Here is a 20,293-nt window from a genome sequence, read left to right as displayed (position 1 = left end):
AAATTTCATAGCCCTGGATGAGGGGGATAATCATCTTCAGCTGCTGCATCTGGCCCGCAGGCTGTAGTTTGAGGACCCCTATAATCCAGCTAGTGAAGTACTGAGTAGAGCCCAGGTCTTCTTGGCTTAGTTTATCCCTGTCTCTCTTCAAAACCTAGTGCAATTCATGGGAGAAGCTTAGCAAATTTCTGCTGAATTGAATTTACTATATTATTATTATCCCTTTCTAGCTGCCTACCATAACAGCAATCATTAGGAAGGCACAACAGTCTGGCTATTAGGGGAGCAGTCCATAAACACTGCAATATTTATGATTTAAATTTATATGACTCATAAAATAAAGAATTCATAATGCTCAGTGAGTGTTGTTCAGAAATTAAGTCTTAAATATTAATAAGGAAATAAAGACTCTGCCTAAATTGACAAGCCACAGAGATGCTGCTGTTTCTGCTTTATGCCATTGGCAGCCTGGTTTCACAGCAGAATGAGCACATGAGGCCTTGAGAGGCCTGTGTGGGTGGGAGTACTTACTGGTGCATGCGTGCCCGGCTGAAGGGAGCTGTATAGCAGTCTGTCTCCTCCAAGTCAGGCAGAGCCTCCTTGTCGAGTTGCATTGGGTTTTTGGGAAGCCAGCTTCTCAACTGTATGGTTTTTCGAAATAAACTGAGATAAAAATCACAATTTAGATTGGATTAGAATGGATGGCTAGCACAGTGTCACATTTATCCTGTACGCATTAAGTAGAAGAAATTCTATGACTGGATGATTAAGGTACATAGAACACCCTTTTCTTCTAAATGAAGAGGTCATATGTCTTGCCCCTAATCACTTTCGGAATTGAACTCAGAACTTAAGGCATAAAATTTAGCTTAATGCTCTTTTCCCCATATCACTCTTCCTTCAGTTTAATATTTTCATTTATTTCAGGCATGATAACAAGGCCCAAATAATTGTTCTAATAGGATATAATGTAATAGAATCCGTAGCAGAGTGGTTGGCCTATAATAAATATTTAATAAATGCCTTGGCAGCCATAAGAACAATAAGATCTATTGTTAGGTATTATTATGGAGGAGATTTCTTTTCTGCACAGGCTGGAAGAAAAGGTCTCCAATGTTTTAACTCTTAAATTCTATGATTCAAGTGGGAAGGGGTCCCGATATTCAGAAATTATAATTACTTAGTGACATTCTACCCTCCACAATGGAATCACATATATCAGCAGACTCCACTGATGCCATCTGAAGGCAGAAATGGGAATGTGACCACTGGCAAATACTAGACATGGTCATTTCCTTTCCGATTCTCCCCCATCCCTCATCTTTTGCAACTCAGATACAATGGCATTATGGGAAGGTTTAAGGGTTTATAAGCCCTTGATCAGTTCAATCAAATTTCAACTTGATATGAAAGTTTCATTTTTATAAGGTTTCCATTTTTTAGACTCACCCTACTGGTTCTTAAGAATGTGCACTACAGATTTAGAGATTCTTTGAGCCTTAAAGGAACTTAAGACTATCTAATATTCTCCTCATGAACCCTTTCTTTGGATAGATGAAGATCCTAAGATTGATGAGTAGAGTTCAGGGATGAATTCTTTTTACTAAGAAAATAAAGAAATTGTGAAGATAAGTTTTGTTCTAAATTTAGGACATTAAATTGACTTGATCTAGTGAGATTTGACTAAAAGTTAGACTGGAAAGTCTAAATTGTTCATTGAATACTTGTTCTAGTTTTGATTTATGACTTCCAAAGTATTAATGTGTTTGCCATAACATACCATTACCATAATTCAAATTTAAAATGAATGATAAACTTATTATTCCCTATTTTCTAAACTTAAAATAATATTAAATCTGAAATTTATTGTAGAATTAACCATTTTCAATTCTTTATCAAGTGGGCTGACCTAATATCTTTGAAGATGTTATATTCTTCAATACAAATATTTCTACAAAACGATTGGTTTGGACAATAAAAATTCTAAAGTCTCGGCCATCTCTGACACTCTACAGCAAGATTTCTAGGAGGCTTCTATCTCTGATGATCTATATTCTAAGATCCTTTCTAATTTTTATTTTCTATGTCCAATATTTTGAGGTTATTTCTCTCAAAATTCAGGATTCTAAGGGCCTGCAGGTAGCTTTTAGCTCTGAAATACTGTGCCCTAACCACTGACATCTTTAAACATTCTTCCAATTCTGACATTCTCTGTTCTTAGATTCTCTTCCATCCCTAACTTTCTACAACATTATGATTCTAGTTATTTTTCTGACCTTTAAATCGATTTTGCCTTTAATATGTCAGCAACATTTCCTTGATTATATTTTTCACATTCACAATTCTGCATTATTTCTGAACCACTCTTCACCACCCCTTTGATCATAAATAACAATATGATAACATTCCAGGAGCCTTTTGTTCAAGACACCTTAAACAAGGATGTTCATATCCTGCAAAGAAGGCATATCATAGTAATCCAAAGATCTTATTCCTCTCAGATTTCCGATAGCTTGATGTTACTGAATCATCTTTGCCATAGCTATCAGGACTACAAAGTGAAAGGACATTTTAAAAATCATGTTTAAAATTCTGATTAGTTCCAACATTATCCAACTGGGAGTCAAGAGTCTTCACTTTGAAATTAGTTCTATTTTGGTCACTTCTATTACTAACTAATAAAAACTATATTTCTTGTTTGGACTTCATTTTCTTCATCTTGCAGATGAAAGACACTGGCCTAACTTTCCTGCCCTTTCTGTTTTTCTTTCTATGCCTGCTCTAACAACAGCAACTAATCAATATTGTCTTGTGTTTTCAAGAAGTAAAATTTCAGTCAGGCAAATTCCCCTTTTCTACATCATTTAATTGTGTAAGATTTTTGGCCATGTTTTATTGAGTATAAAGGAACAAATCCACTCTCTGGGTGATTTTAAACATTGTGTTATTTGGTATAATGACATTTTGGGTATCTTCTTGAACACAATCCAACTCATTATTTTCTCCTTGAATTTGCAGCTGGTTTGTGAGGTGGATATGAATTGGGGATTTTTGTTTGCTTGAGGATAATAAGCTGGCATCACAGTAGCTTTATCATCCACCAACCTATTCAGTGTTCTGTTCTTCCAGTCAGTATAATAGCATTTTTTCCTGGAATAAAAAAAGAAATGAGAAAAGAAATCAGCTGCGGGTGTTATAAGAAGTTATAATGAAGGTTAACTATAACATTCAAGAATACCAGGCATGACTATTTTAACACAGAGAATTTTACTTGTATAAGGTAGACAAATTTAAGAAGAGCAAAACATTGCCTTTTTCCAACCTGTGACATTAATTGGTCCCACAGAAACATGACCTTAGTTGAAACAGTATTTCAGGAAACATCTAATTCCACAACAATATAGTTTTTTTTTGAAGTAAGTAAGCAAATGTTAAAAATGCATGATCAGCTAACAGAGATCATAAACATCTAAAAATCAAGGCTTAGAGATATCTGAGACTATTATATGACAAGGATAGATGGAATTGTTTGGACCCAATACTGTATGTTATCACAAGCAATCCTGAAGTTTGCAAATGGCAACCAGTGAATTAAAGAGGGGAGAGAGATAGCTAGTACAAAAATAATATGTAAAATAATTCAGAGACATTCTGCAAGAGAAGATGGAAAAGAAGGGTACTTCCCCTCAAGGAATCCTCGGAACATTCACTTTAAGATCAAGCTAAAAATTAAAATAATGAAATGAGTTTTTTTTTCTCAACAAACAATGCCATCAATATGTAATTCAGTCTGAGTAAGCATAATTCATATTGCCAGAGAAACAAAGTAATGGAATGTAGTTTCTAGACACCCCTCTCCCAATCCAGCCAATTTCCTAAGAGGATGATGGAGAAGTTCAGTGCATGAGATAGTCTAGTACTTTTAAATTTCCACAAGTTATACTAATAGAAATGAAAATTTTCAAGACTTCTCTTTTTTTCTGCTTTGCATTCCAGAACCAGCTTGATGGAATAATCTGATAATTCTTTGTTGTGAGAAGGAATATTAATTTTTTCATATAAAAAGCTACCTACATAAAGAAAATAACAACTCTATATAAGGAATTCAGACAAATTAGACAACAGACCTCCACAGATAATATCTGGTGGAAATGATGATGGATGTCACCCAAAATTTTGGGTGAGACTTGGTTACAATATAAACTTAACATGTAAATACCTTTTCAAACCTTAAAGTAGCACATAAAAACTATTATAGCTGTTGCTATTATTATTATAATTATCAATACCATTAATCATGATATGTCATTGATTTGACCATTTTTTGTGTCCTATTCTCTAAAAATGTGAAATGCACTAAACTTGCAGAACATGTTTGATTTTCATAGAATCTAGATAATTCTTGGAAAAAACATCATGACTTTGGAACAAAAACCAATGATTTTTCTATCAAGTGGCAGATTTTCTATTCAACTTGTTGAAGTCTACTCTGTTCCCCAATACATAGGGTGATGGTATTTCATAAGCATTTAGGGAATCACATAAGGTAACACACTCACACAAACACATAAATGGCAATAGAAAGAAAGACTTCTGATAGGAAAGGTTAAGTCCCTACTTAAGAAATGTTGATAAAGAATAAAGTTCAGTTCATGAAATTCAACAGAAAAAAGAAAAAAAATTCAAGACTAATTTTCAATATTAATAGAAAGCTCCAGGAATGAATTTAAAAGACAGTAAAGGGCACATGTATAATTAGCCACAGCAGAGAAGATTGTATCTACAGGGGAAAGAGCATTTAGATTGAATAATAATCTAGACCCAAATTTCTTACTCCCTGGTAGCCTAGTAGTATTTATTTGGAACTATTATTATTATTGAGTATTACCCATTCTCAGTTGTGATATGGCTCCACTGAGAACAAAGGAAAGCAGCATGGTTGTCATGAATTGACAGAACATTCTCAGACATTGTGCAACAATAAAAATTGGAAAAGTAATTGGTGAGATGATTGTCCTGAATAGTTAAGGGGAGTCCCACTGTACAGTAGGTATAAATCATAGATTCCTAATACATAGTCATCATTGTTTCTGATTAAATACTTATTGTTCTCTCATGAGATCTCTAGGCAGGTAAATTTTCACTTTTTGTAGATGACACTGGAGACAAAGTTCTGAACTGGGGATAGGAAATTCTATGTTTCAATCTAGCCTTAGACACTTACAAGTTTACGTCACATCCAGGTCTGATTCTGCACCATCTCCCAGGGTTGTTGTGATACGATATTTGTAAAGCACTTTGCAAACTTTAAAGTACTATATTAAAGCTATTGCTGCACTATATTTGTAACATATTGCAATATTGTATTGTATGAAATTATATTGTATGTAATAAAGTATTATGATACATAGGTTTGTAATATCATAATGCTTTTAATAATATTTAATATATAAAATGTAGCTAAAATAATGATTGTTATAACCATACAGTGTCAGGAACATAGCAGGTACTTAACTGAACTGAAATATAATAAAGTAAATTGAAGTGAGTTTCCTCAATAATTTCATATTGTTATTGTTTTTCAGTCCTGTTTGACTCTGTGACCCCATTTGTGATTTTATGGGCAAAGATACTAAAGTGGTTTTACCATTTCCTTCTCCCATTCATTTTACAGATGAGGAAACTTTGGCAAATAAATTTAAGTGACTTGCTTAGCGCTACAGAGTTAATAAGTGCCTGAGATCAGATTTGAACTCCAGAAGATGTCTTTTATCACTGATATTTAAATAAAAAAGTAACAGAATGAAGCTGTATTTTACAAATGTATATTATAAATTCACAAATGGGGAAGCTGATTTCTTTAAGGAAGTGTTTTTAATATTTGCTGATGCTATGGCAAAGCCAATTGACCTTTTCTCAACATAACATTTTTTAAATGAATCAAATAAAAGGAGTATAAAATTCCAGTTACATAGAAATGAAGTTATCAAATATTTTTAAAAAGTAAAACAAGGTCATAGTTCTCAAATTAAGAATCAATACTTTATGAGATCAATGGTGAGACAAGGCAAGAGTATCAGAAAGCTTATATATATGTATATTAATATTTATTCAGTGTTGTTTTTTTTAATAGCTTTTTATTTACAAGTTATATGCATGGGTAATTTTACAGCATTGACAATTGCCAAACCTTTTATTCCAATTTTTCCCTTCCTTCCCTCCACCTCCTCCCCTAGATGGCAGGATGACCAGTAGATGTTAAATATATTAAAGTATAAATTAGATACACAATAAGTATGCATGTCCAAATTGTTATTTTGCTGTGCAAAAAGAATTGGACTCTGAAATATTGTAAATTAGCCTATGAAGGAAATCCAAAATGCAGGCAGGCAAAAATATAGGGATTGGGAATTCAATGTAATGGTTGTTAGTCATCTCCCAGAGTTCTTTCACTGGGTGTAGCTGGTTCAGTTCATTACTGCTCCATTGGAATTGATTTGGTTCGTCTCATTGCTAAAGATGGCCAGGTCCATTAGAATTGATCATCATATAGTATTGTTGTTGAAGTATATAGTGATCTCCTGGTCCTGCTCATTTCACTCAGCATCAGTTCATGTAAGTCTCTCCAGGTCTTTCTGAAATCATCCTGTTGGTCATTTCTTATCGAACAATAATATTCCATAATATTCATATACCACAATTTATTTAGCCATTCTCCAATTGATGGGCATCCACTCAGTTTCCAGTTTCTGGCCACTACAAAGAGGGCTGCTACAGACATTCTTGTACATACAGGTCTCTTTCCCTCCTTTAGTATCTCTTTGGGATATAAGCCCAATAGTAACATTGCTGGATCAAAGGATATGCACAGTTTGATAACTTTTTCAGCATAGTTCCAAATTGCTCTCCAGAATGGTTAGATGTTTTCACAATTCCACCAACAATGTATTAGTGTCCCTGTTTTCCCACATCCCCTCCAACATTCCGCATTATCTTTCCCTGTCATTCTAGCCAATCTGACAGGTATGTAGTGGTATCTCAGAGTTGTCTTAATTTGCATTTCTCTGATTAATAATGACTTGGAGCATCTTTTCATATGGCTAGAAATAGTTTCAATTTCTTCATCTGAGAATTGTCTGTTCATATCCTTTGACCATTTATCAACTGGAGAATGGCTTGATTTCTTATAAACTAGAGTCAATTCTCTATATATTTTGGAAATGACTCCTTTATCAGAACTTTTAACTGTAAAAATATTTTCCCAGTTTACTGCTTCCCTTCTAATCTTGTCTGCATTAGTTTTGTTTGTACAAAACTTTTCAATTTGATATAATCAAAATTTTCCATTTTGTGATCAGTAATGATTTCTAGTTCTTCTTTGGTCATAAATTTCTTCCTCTTCCACAGGTCTGAGAGGTAAACTATCCTGTGTTCCTCTAATTTATTTATAATCTCATTCTTTATGCCTAAGTCATGAACCCAATTTGACCTTATCTTGGTGTACAGTGTTAAGTGTGGGTTGATGCCTAATTTCTGCCATACTAGTTTCCAATTTTCCCAGCAATTTTTGTCAAAAATAAGTTCTTATCCCAAAAGCTGGGGTCCCTGGGTTTGTCACACACTAGATTTCTATAGTTATCGACTGTTTTGTCTTTTGAACCTAACCTATTCCACTGATCAACTAATCTATTCCTTAGCCAATACCAGATGGTTTTAGTAACTGCTGCTTTATAATATAATTTTAGATCTGGTACAGTTAGGCCACCTTCATTTGATTTTTTTTTTCATTAATTCCCTTGAAATTCTTGATTTTTGTTTTTCCATATGAACTTTGTTGTTATTTTTTCTAGGTCATTAAAATAGTTTTTTGGGAGTCTGATTGGTATAACACTAAATAAATAGATTAGATAATATTGTCATCTTTATTATATTTGCTTGCCCAATCCAAGAGCATTTAATATATTTCCAATTGGTTAGATCAGACTTAATTTGTGTGAGAAGTGTTTTGTAGTTTTGCTCTTAAAGTTTCTGATTTTCCCTTGGCAGATAGATTCCTAAGTGTTTTATACTATCAGTATACTTTAAATGGAATTTCTCTTTGTAACTCTGACTGTTGGATTTTGTTAGTGATATACAAGAATGCTGATGATTTATGTGGGTTTATTTTGTATCCTGCAACTTTGCTAAAGTTGTGCATTATTTCTAATAACTTTTTAGTAGGATCTCTGGGGTTCTCTAAGTATTCCATCATATCATCAGCAAAGAATGATAATTTGATTTCCTCATTGCCTACTCTAATTCCTTTAATCTCTTTCTCAACTCTTATTGCCAAAGCTAGCATTTCTAATACGATATTGCATAGTAACGGTGATAGTGGGCAACCTTGTTTCACTCCTGATCTTATTGGGAATGGTTGCAGTTTTTTTGCCATTACATATGATGCTTACTGATGGTTTTAAATAGATGCTGCTGATTATTTTAAGGAAAAGTCCATTTATTCCTACACTCTCAAGTATTTTTAATAGGAATGGATGTTGGATTTTATCAAATGCTTTTCCTGCATCTATTGAGATAATCATATGGTTTTTGTTAATTTGGTTATTAATATGGCCAATTATACTGATAATTTTCTTAATATTGAACCAGCCCTGCATTCCTGGTATAAATCCTACTTGATCATAGTGTATTATCCTGGGGATGATTTTCTGTAGTCTTTTTGCTAATATCTTATTTAAGATTTTAGTATCAATATTCATTAGGGAGATTGGTCTACAATTTTCTTTCTCTTTTTTCAACCTACCTGGTTTTAGGTATCAGCACTATGTCTGTGTCATAAAAGGAATTTGGTAGGACTCCTTCATTCCCTATTTTATCAAATAATTTATATAGCATTGGGGCCAATTGTTCTTTAAATGTTTGGTAGAATTCACATGTAAATCCATCTGGTCCTGAGGATTTTTTCTTAGGGTATTGATTAATAGCTTGTTCTATTTCTTTTTCTGAAATGGGACTATTCAAGCAATTTACTTCCTCCTCTGTTAATCTGGGAAGCCTATATTTTTGGAGGTAGTCATCCATTTCACTTAGGTTATCAAATTTATTGGCATAAAGTTGGGCAAAGTAACTCCTTATTATTTCTCTAATTTCCTCTTCATTGGTGGAAAGTTCTTCCTTTTCATTTTTAAGACTACTAATTTGATTTTTCTCTCTCCTTTTTCTAATCAGATTTACCAAAGGTTTGTCTATTTTATTGGTTTTTTCATAGAACCAACTCTTAATTTTATTTATTCAATAGTTTTTTTTTTACTTTCAATATTATTAATTTCTCCTTTTAATTTTAGAATTTCAAATATAGTATTTGATTGGGGGGTTTTACTTTGGTCTTTTTCTAGCTTTTTTAGTTGCAAACCCAATTCATTGATCTTCTCTTTCTCTATTTTATTCAAGTAAGCCTCTTAAGGATATACAATTTCTTCTTATTACTGCTTTGACTGCATCCCACAAATTTTGGTATGATGTCTCATCGTTGTCATTATCTTGAGTGAAATTATTAATTGTGTCTATAATTTGCTGTTTCACCCAATCATTCTTTAAGATGAGATTATTTAGTTTCCAATTACTTTTTGGTCTATTTACCCCTAACTTTTTGTTGAATGTAGTTTTTATTGCATTGTGATCTGAAAAGAAAGCACTTACTATTTCTGCCTTCCTGCATTTAATTTTGAGGTTTTTATGTCCTAATATATGGTCAATTTTTGTACAGGTTCCATGAACTGCTGAGAAGAAAGTATATTCCTTTCTGTCTCCATTCAGTTTTCTCCAAAGATCTATCATACCTAATTTTTCTAATATTATATTTACCTCTTTAATTTCTTTCTTATTTGTTTTATGGTTTGATTTGTCTAATTCTGAGAGTGCAAGGTTGAGATCTCCCACTATTACAGTTTTGCTGTCTATTTCTTCTTGCAACTCTCTTAACTTTTCCTTTAGGAAGTTAGATGCTATACCACTTGGTGCATATATGTTTAGTATTGATATTGCTTCATTGTCTATGCTACCCTTTAGCAAGATATAGTTTCCTTCCTCATCTCTTTTGATTAGATCAATTTTTGCATTTGCTTGATCTGAGATAAGGATGGCTACTCCTGCTTTTTTGACTTCACTTGAAGCATAATAGATTCTGCTCCAGCCTTTTACCTTTACTCTGTATGTATCTCCCTGCTTTAAATGTGTTTCCTGTAAACAACATATTGTAGGGTTCTGACTTTTGATCCAGTCTGCTATCTGCCTCCGCTTTATGGGAGACTTCATCCCATTCACATTTACAGTCAAAATTATTAATTCTTGTTTCCTGCCATCTTATTCTCCCCAGATTATGCTTTTCTTTTACTTGCCCCCCCAACCTATTTCCCAGTTTTAATCTTATGTGCCCCACTTCTATCACACCGCTCACCCTCTTTGGGATCCCTCTTCCTCCCCCCTTTGAATCTCTTCCCTTTTCTTGTACCCTTCCCTTATCACTCTTTTCCTTTTCCCTTTTCCTCTCCCCCCTTTTAATGAGGTGAGAGAAGATTTTTTGTAAAACAAGTATGTCAATTATTTTCTCTTTGAGCCAACTATGATGAGAGTAAGATTCACACAATGTTCCTCCCCCTCTCTAAATTCCCTCTCATATGAAGTTTCCTTTGTCTCTTCGTGGGATGTAGTTTCCCTTTAGTTTCCCTCTTTTTATCTCCCCTTTCCCCCTTTTTTTGACATTATCCCTTTTCCATTTCTACTTCCCCCTTTTTATGTTATATCAGTAAAATCAGAATATATATCTAGTCTTTTTGTATATTCAAAACAGAAATACAATTCTCAAGAATTACTTTTACCTTTTCTGCTTCTCTTGAGTCCCATGGTTGGAGATCAAATTTTTTCTTTAGTTCTGGTTTTTTCCTTAGAAACAAATGGAATTCATCTGTTTCATTAAATATCCATCTTCTTCCCTGGAAGAAAATGCTCAGCTTGGCTGGGTAGTTTATTCTTGGCTGCATTCCAAGTTCTTTTGCCTTTCAGAATATCAGATTCCAGGCCCTTCCAATCTTTAATGTGGAGGCAGCCAGATCTTGGGTGGTCCTTATTGTGGCACCTTGGTATTTGAATTGTTTTTTTCTGACTGCTTATAATATTCTTTCCTTAATCTGATAGTTCTGAAATCTGGCCACAATATTCCTTGGTGTTTTTATTTTAGGGTCTTTTTCAGAAGGTGTTTGATGAATTCTTTCAATGCCTATTTCACCTTCTGGTTCTATTACCTCTGGACAGTTCTCTTTGATGATTTCCTGTAGAATATTTTCTAGGCTCTTCTTTTCATCATAATTTTTGGAAAGTCCAATAATCCTCAGATTATATCTCCTAGATATATTTTCCAGGACTGTCATTTTTCCAAGTAGATATTTCATGGTTTTTTTCCAATTTATCATTTTTTTTTTTTGGTTTTGCTTGACTGATTCTTGCTGTCTCAATGAATCATTAGTTTCTATTTGTTCAGTTCTGATTTTTAATGAATTATTTTATTCATTAGCTTTTCTTTTACTTCTTTTTGTATATGCCCAATTGAGTTTTTAAATGAGTTGTTTTGCTCTATGGAATTTTTTTCCATTTCACTAATTTTTTTTTTAGTGAATTATTTTATTTTTCCAATTCACAAATCCTACTTTTTCATGAATTCTTTATTCTTTTCCAATTCACAATTCTTACTTTCCTAAACTTTTCTTACTTTTTCCAGTTCAAAAATTCTGTTTCCCTGCACTTCCTGGGAATTTTTTACCTTTTCCAATTCATATTTCAGCAAGTTGTTACTTTCTTGCAAAGCTTTTCTTTTCTTTCCCCATTTTTCTTCTAACTCTCTTTAGAGACTTTTAATGGTCTCTTCTAGGAGAGTGTTATGTAACAGGGGACAGGTAACATTCCCCTTTGGGTTATTGTCTGGAGACTGTTTGCTATTAGTCTCCTTGGGGTTGCAAACCTGCTCTTTTTCTGTATAGAAGCTATCAATCTTCCTTTTAATTTTTTACTCATTTTTTAAAGCCTTTAGGGTCTACCTTCAGGGCCAGGGGATTACCAGCTTCCTCTGCAGAGAAGGGAAAGATGTAAGCATGCTTCAGACAGTGAGATGTGAGAGTGCTCTGGACAAAAGTTACAACCCCCCCCAAACCAGAAGTGATTTAGCACAACCAAGCTAGGGATGTGCCCAATGGAGAATACCTGCTGTGTGGTTTAGCGACTGCCCTAAGGCTAGAGACTAGGCAGTGAAAGTGTCACTACCTGAGGCCAAAGCCCCGTGTAGGGCTGTGGGTATTAGTGGCTGACCAGTGAAGGGCCCCATTCAGATCCGAAGTATTTCTGCCTAGAAACAAATCTCGTAGGAAAGTTCTATTGCCCCAGGCCAAGCCCCGCACTGTGCAGATTAAAGGCTGCCCGGGGCTGTGCCCTCCTGCCGTGCAGGTTTGCAATTGCCCTTGTGGGTTGGGGCTGCGAGCTTGTGCTGTGATCTGTGCTGTCCCTTCTGGTTTTGGGTGTGGACACACTCCTGCCCAGTCTGCACTATATGCTCACTTCTAGTTCTCTCCCTGCTTGTGCTGATCTTCTCCCTGGCCCCTCAGGACAAATCTTTTCTGACAAAATTCCAGATTTTCTTCCTCTGGTGAGTTGTTGTATTTCTAGTCTTCGTGGGTTTTACCACTCCAGTGCTATTTTTGAGGCTGAATTTTAATGTTGGTCGTGAGGGTAGGAGAGGTGCTTAGAAAGTCTCGCGTGCCTTCTCCGCCATCTTGGCTCCACCCCTCCAGAAAGCTTATAAAATAAATCTTGTATTTGGGGTAAAGAATTTGAAGGAAAAAGGGAGGCGAGTGAAGAACTTGGATAAAATAGAAGACTACAGGCAACAGAGAAGATCATTCTTGATGGAATAAAACTGTTCAAGACACTAGAAAAGGACAGATGCTGTCATTAGGTTTTCATGATATCATTTTTCTAGCAGTTTAATTTTAAAGTAGACCACTCTAAGAAAAACCAACAATTTAAAGCAAGGGTGAATAGCCTAGATGATTGATGAATGGTTATTTTAATTAATGGACTATAAGTTAAATACATGAACCATCTCTAATTCATCTTTATATGTCCTGCTGTTTAGCAGGATGCTCTGCATGACTCAGATCCTCAAATATTGATTAAAAGAGCATCAACTAACTTTGGCTTGATTTTTGAAGGCCATCTCTGAGGTATTTTGACATACATAATAAAACATGATATTTGTGAGATAATCAGAAGGGAACATCTAGTGAAGATCTTGCTATTCAAAGATCAGGACTATAGACTGGATTGAGGATCTCAGGGCTGTAGAGAATTCTCAAGAGAAGAAACTGTCTTTACCAAAGCACTTCAGCACCTTCTCTGTAAGTTTCTGTCTTTTCTTAGATCACATAGAATACATCATTAAGAGAACTTGAAATCATATCTATGAGGACTTTAATTCTTACTTTTCTATCCACTATACCTGCTTTTTGGATACTATCTCTCTCAGGAACAAAGAGAAGACCGGATCAAAATTTAAATTTTATAAAGCAAGAGACTTATTTAGGTGTTTTTCAATGAAATGAAAACCAGAGAGAAGTAAAGGAAAACATAATGCTCACTAAAACAAATTATCATCCCTAAAACTATATTGACCCAACAAACATTTATCAAGTTTCTAAGCTAGGATGATAAAAACAAAAGCGTACCTGCTCTACATTCTACTAAGGGCAGAGATTTAAGTCTTACACAAATACATCTAATATAACTAAAATATAAATGTATAACTAAAACTGAAGTGAGAAATACCAAAGATGGAAAGATATTAGGAAACTCTTTAGGAAGAAAGAGAAACTCGAGCTGAACCTAAATAGATGGCAAGGAATCTGAGAAGAAAGAGTGCAAAGGAAGAGCATTCTAGAGATTGACTTCTGAGGATGCACACTGGTCAGATTTTGAAAGCTGAGTTTTAGGAATAGTGAGCATTCTAATTTGACTGGACTGAATATTCTCAGCCTTTTTTTTGTTTGTGATATCGTACATCTCAGAAAGCTCTCAAATTTTCCTTATGTTTTTTATATCTACAAATGTAGTGATCACTTCCAGAGTCTTAGTGGATAATAATAATCTCCTTTGTGCAGTAGAGAGCAGCATGGCTAGTTTTGCCTGCCTTGCATAGCAAAAGACAGGCAAGCAAAGATTCATGCTATTCTTTGGTGATATACCACTATTTAAAAATGTCATATTTGAACTTCATTCATACTGATTTCTGGTTATCTGATCACTATTTGTATTTTATTCCATGAGATAAAAATTATTTGTAGGCATAACATCATGTAGGTTTTTGTATCTGTGTATCTTTTTTGGTTGTTTGTTTTCCTACTTTATAGACATGGTTGAGAAAGTGAAAGCATCACTCTTTGCAAATATGTAAATAGTAACTTAAACCCAGAACCTCTCTAATTCATTGCTATCTTCAGATGAAAGCTCATGTTCATTGCTGACAAGGTCAGGGCTACAGTCAGCTCAACTCAGCAAAGATAATGGAAATATAGAAAAAAAATCACAGTACATTAGACACTTCTTCTATTATGGTCTTTAAAAACAACACAATTTATCCCTGACAGCAGTCATAAGTTAGTGATGTAGAAAATCTTACACAGAAGTATCTAAATGGCAGAGATTTTTAAGATTACACATTCAAAATATTTTGAATGAAAAAAATGTTCATCACCAGAGATAGTGCTTAAATCTACTTTGTGACCAGGAACAGAAATAGCAGCTTGAGAATATGTCTTCCAGGGTCAAATATAGGATTACAAATAAAAACACATTCAATAATACAGAAGCTCTTTTTTAAAAAAAATCTATAAAAGGGTACCATATAGACATTGCAATACATTTAAAATTTGTTTCCCTTAAACGTTTTATCTACATGGTTTCATGTTCACTCAATAACCAATCAACAATCATTCATTAAGCACCAATCATACACCAGGAGCTTGTGCTATGTATTGGGATAAAAATACAAAAACGAAATAGCTCCTGCTCTCAAGACGCTTCTATTCTTCCAAAAGAGAGAACATGCATAAACACAGTAAACACAAGGCAATTTCAATGAGAAAGCACAGTTCATATTTTGTATATACAACTATAAGGCTAAATATTCTTCATCTTTCTTTGTTTTGCAGCATCATCACCATTAGAATACCACAATCTTGTCAGGGAGTTTTAAGTTTTCCTTACGATTTTTATATTTACAAATGTTTTGTTCATTTCCAGAATCCCAGCAGATAATTTCCCTTGTGAATAGAGAACAACATGGCTAGTATCACCCACTTTGTGTAGCAAAAGGGAGGCCAGGAAAGGCTTGTGATATTCTTTGGTGACATTTTATCATTTTAAGGTGCTATTTTTGAGCTCTATGTCTTTAGACTTTAAAAAACTTTTCAAAATTGGAAGGAATCTCCATGTCATATCTAGACCATACATTAAATATGACTGCTCTATGACATGATAAAAAGTCATATGATCCTGTTTAATGATTTCAATGAGAGGGAACTCATTACCTCCCAAGGCAAATTGTCTTTCTTAAACCCCATTAGTTTCCTATTATTTCTAGGATTAAATATAAAATCCTCTTTTGGGCTATTACAACATTCCATCATCTGGTCCTTGCCTACTTATTCAGTTCTTTTATGCTTTATTAGCTTCTGTGTATTATATGATTTAGCTATACTGGACCCCTTGCTGTTCTTTGAAGAAAATACTTCATTATGTAACTTCTGGTTTTCGCTGGCTGTTTCATATTCTTAAAACAACTCCCCATTTTCTCTATCTCCATTTCCTGGTTTCCATCAAGCCTCAGCTAAAGTTCCCCTTCTACAAGAAGCCTTTCCTAGTCTTCTTTAATCTTAATGACCTCGCTTAAATTGTCTCCCATTCACACATCTAATATCTTTTTTTAATACACTGTGGCTAGTAAGTTGTCTCTTTCCTTAGAATATGAACTATTTGAGAAAAGGGGCTTTTTTCAACTTTTATATTACCAGCATATTTCTTTGTGCCCAAACTTCCAAATTAATTTTTGAGGCTACTCTTCTAACTGAGCATCATAAATATGGACAAGAGGCAGGTTTCATTCATTTAATTTTCCACTTGTGGATTATGAAGTGAGTTCTCCTGATTGTCAATATCCCTATGGAAGCCTTCTGGCATTTCCTGGATGAATGTATTTAGAACAACATCATTCATGAAAAGATGTATCTGAAAGTCATGTTCTTTAATGAGAGCCTTCCTTCTCTTTGCATGTTAGATAACTTTGACAAGCTCATGTCTCATCTTTTATGTTTCATATAGTGTTGAAAATCAGAGAATAAATAAAGTTCTTTGCTGCCATGTATATCAGAGGCCTCTTGTAGTAGTCATACCAGCTTTCCTACCTTTCAAGTTATACAATTGACTGACTATGAGTTCATAGTTGACTAAAACCAACATGGCATGTTCATATAAACTCTTGTGTAGATATGTCTTTTCATAGTGTACTGTAAAGTGGATTTTCCCTCTACTACAAATACAGCATATTCATTTTAACTCTATAGTGCTCTATTTTATTGTATTTAGTCCATTGTTCTTCTAAACCAATATTTTTTAGGTTCCTTAATTTTTAGACCAAGAAATGAGTTCTTGCTCAAAGCTTCACGTTGCTTAAAAATATATACATACGTACTGTCTATTCTTCTTTCCAAATTCTTAATAAAAAAATAAAACAAACAAGGCAAACTACTTTTCTTCTTGCCTTAGATAGCTTAATATTTCTCTGACACCACTTCTTGCTCAATTCCTGGTATTATATTCCAGCCCCCTCTGATCCTATTATTGATTCCCAATTATGATATGACACTAATGATTTTCCCACATACTTGTTAACCCTTTATCTACCATTATGATCATTGTTGTCACATTCATGGGCAATCTTTGCTTCCCAGAACACTAATGAAAATTATGGGCAATGTGGGTTGAGTTATTATAGGATCCTCAATGGGCATCTTTTCAGCCAGAGGGAATACTCTGCTCATAATGTTTAGTTTCTTCTTTCTTTTGCTAATAGGAATGATTTAATCACAAGCAATGCTATTCCCAGCTTAATCATAATAGTCAAGTTATAGAATTTCAGAAGTAGAAGGTAATTCAGGTCATTCACCCCAAGTTATCCTGAATGAGTATTCGCTTTATAGTCTCCCAGAAAAAATAATTACGTGCCTTACTTTGAAAGACTTGCACTGATCTCCTTGCTAAATTCTCTGCCAAGACAGAGATTCAAGCTTACATTAAAAACCTATCCAACAAGCATGTATTAAAATGCTCTGATGCCTCTAGAAATTCCCAATATCTGGAAATCTGTCCATTCCCCTTTTTGCCTGTTGAATTCCAATCTGTTAAAAAATGTAAAATCCACATATCATCTTCTTCATAAAATTTCCAGCCTTCTACTCTCTTCTGGTTGACAAAATTTCCTCCATATCAATTACCCCTTTGTTTTAAATCATCCAATGTATTGATGATGCCATATAATAGATTACTATTATGTTCCTATCCATCATTTCTCCATACTAGACTAAACACCGTATTAGGACAAAGACTTCATCTTACTCCTCAGTGACTAGTGAAGGGATCAATATGATCAATATATGTAAGGATACTTAATAAATATTTGTTATATTTGATCAACTGAAATGGTCCAAAATAAACCAGGATAAATTTCAACAAGAGAACATAGTTCTTTTCCTTTCTTGATAGCAATAACTACAACGAGCATTTGTATTAAGCTTCAAAGTTTACCAGGCACTTTATTCATTATATCATTTTCTCATAAGTGAATGATATAATGATGAAATTTGGGATGTGGAGTCACAATGTTTTTCAGTTTGCTAAAGGTAGTAAGCAAAGAAGCTTAATTATTTCAAGAGTTATATTCCTGAGTAACTGCTTCAAAATTCTTTTTAGCTGCTTTAAAAATGTTAACATGGAAAAAAAAAATCACAGAAAAACCAGAATTATCATCTAACACATTTCCAAGAACCCCCTTGGATTCTCAAGCCTACTCTAGGAAAATGATACAAATTAATTCCAGTCATTTGTTGACTTTAATATATCCAGTAAAATCACTTTGTAATGTCATTCAGATCTTTGCAAATATCTTTGGTGATGAAGCTCATTAAAAAGCTCTCGGTGTTACCATGTTTCCTGATTCTTCAATCAACTTGATTATGACTCTTGAACAATTATGCAGTGGTGGTTGGATGGGATGATGAAGGTTGTGTTATATATTCTCTGGTTCTTTTTTGAACACTGTATAGTACTGCAGAAAGATCATTGGATTTTTAGACTCTTGATTCCAGGTATGGCCCAGCAATTTACTATCTGTCTGAGCTTATAAAAATTACTTAGACACAATGGGAGAAAAAAATGTGAACTGAGTGAAATGAGTCAGAATATGAAGTAAGCATCTGGAGCTGAAAGACCTATACTTGAATCTTACTCCTTTATAAAATGATATTTGATTAAATGATCTCTAAGTCTCCTCTCAGGCATTTGGGTGGAATAGTCATAGTGTGCTGGGCCTAGAGTCAGGAAGACTCATTTTTGTAAGTTTAAATCTGGCCTCTAAGAGAGTAATTTTGTGAGTTTAAATCTGGACACTAAGCTATATGACCCATGTCAAGTCACCTATTTGTCTCAGTTTTCTAATTTGTAAAATGAGCCAGCAAAGGAAATATCACTCCAGCATCTTTACCAAGAAAACCCCATATGATGGCATGAAGAGTTGAACACAATTGAAAAACAACCAAACAATAAGTTTTGGAATCTGAGGTTCTATGTCCACTGGTTCCTAGTTTTCTCTCCTAAAAAATGACACAATTGGACAAAAAGATCTGTAGATTTGCAACAGCTTGAAATTCTAGGAACTCAGGGACAAGGGGTATACACTCAATAATTATACATACACACTGAGATATTTCAAATATATGGTCTTTGAAATGACTTTTTTTATTTTTGCTTTAATTGAAAAACTATAAATAACAAGAACTTCATAAAAATTAATATTCATATAATGCAAGAAGGACAAAAAGACTTTACAATACCTGAAGGGCATCCTGATATTCATCCTCTCTGCATATTTGCACAGCGTATCCCATGGACAATGGATTTTGACAAACATGATATCACTATTTGTAATGGATTGCTGCAAAGTAGAATAAGACAGATACCATGAATGACATGTGCAATTGATTCTAAACTATGTAACTTTATTTCCTAGGGAAACCTTATCTCTTAGAAAATAAGAGATTATATCTGACAATCTGGACAGCATCCAACAGAGAGTATTTAGGATGGCAAGGGATTTCAAGATTGTGTCATAACAGGAACAATTAAAGAACCAGAAGAATATCTAGTCTAAAAAAGAAAGTTCTGAAGAAGAATATGAAATCTGCCTTTAAGTATTTGAAGAAGTAGCATTACGAATCATCAAATATATCAACTGCTTTGAGAACATCCATAAATTTCTACAGTCCCAACTCCTAACACCATGGCTTCTTAAGGACCCCTAGAGGAAGAAATCATAGCAATTATGAAAATGTGGATAGAAGAAAGGTTAATGAAAGAACAAAAGTTCTATTTTGAGGGGTTCAGCATCTCTGAAGGCTGATCTAAGGTACACATTTTTTGGTTGCCAGTGTTCAAGTGGTTCAATAGAATAGTAGATGATGCTTTGAAATGCAGAGCAAAGGATGTACCAATTTACATTTTAAAGAGAGAAAAGAAAAAGGATGTCTAAATTTCTACAATTAATGCCCTAACCCAAGACAAAATTACATGCACATTCATTAAATTGCTTCCTTAAATAAATGGTTCATGTCAGTGGCTGATGTCCAGCCATGGGCATGATTTTATTTAATTGACTGTCCTTCAAACATTTTGATGATACAACAGCTTCATCCATTCTTGTGCAAAGCAGGTTGCTATTATGAGAAGATCCTGTAAGAAAGTCTTTTTGGAAAGAGTGATATATTTGGCATTAAATAACCTTAGTTTAATTCATAGTTTGACTAGGGGCAATTCATTGAAATGATCCAGCCATTCTACAAAACAATTTGGAATTATATTTCCAATGTTACTGAACTATTCATGCCCTTTGACTTGATACTTTATATGGTATTGGACTATATTATTC

At 34.1% G+C, this 20,293-nt stretch overlaps 1 protein-coding gene across 5 annotated transcripts in view; it reads right to left on the bottom strand.

The window, feature by feature from the left end:
* ANO3 (anoctamin 3) overlaps window positions 1-20,293 on the bottom strand; it is a 375,533-nt gene that overhangs the window by 149,095 nt on the left and 206,145 nt on the right. For 4 of the 5 annotated variants that reach the window (XM_051967103.1, XM_051967101.1, XM_051967105.1 and 1 more), the window contains 3 exons: window positions 19,203-19,303; window positions 3,106-3,150; window positions 532-663 (listed from right to left, as the gene is read on the bottom strand). In XM_051967103.1, the coding sequence (XP_051823063.1) occupies window positions 532-663; window positions 3,106-3,150; window positions 19,203-19,303 (278 nt within the window). The remainder of the gene's footprint in view (window positions 1-531; window positions 664-3,105; window positions 3,151-19,202; window positions 19,304-20,293) is intronic. The other variant, XM_051967102.1, reaches the window with a different exon arrangement.

The sequence above is a fragment of the Antechinus flavipes genome, chromosome 6, assembly GCF_016432865.1.
Source record: "Antechinus flavipes isolate AdamAnt ecotype Samford, QLD, Australia chromosome 6, AdamAnt_v2, whole genome shotgun sequence".
NCBI classification, from domain to species: domain Eukaryota; kingdom Metazoa; phylum Chordata; class Mammalia; order Dasyuromorphia; family Dasyuridae; genus Antechinus; species Antechinus flavipes.
The sequence above is the reverse complement of the archived record's forward strand: the minus strand, read 5'-3'. Positions and strand labels throughout refer to the sequence as shown.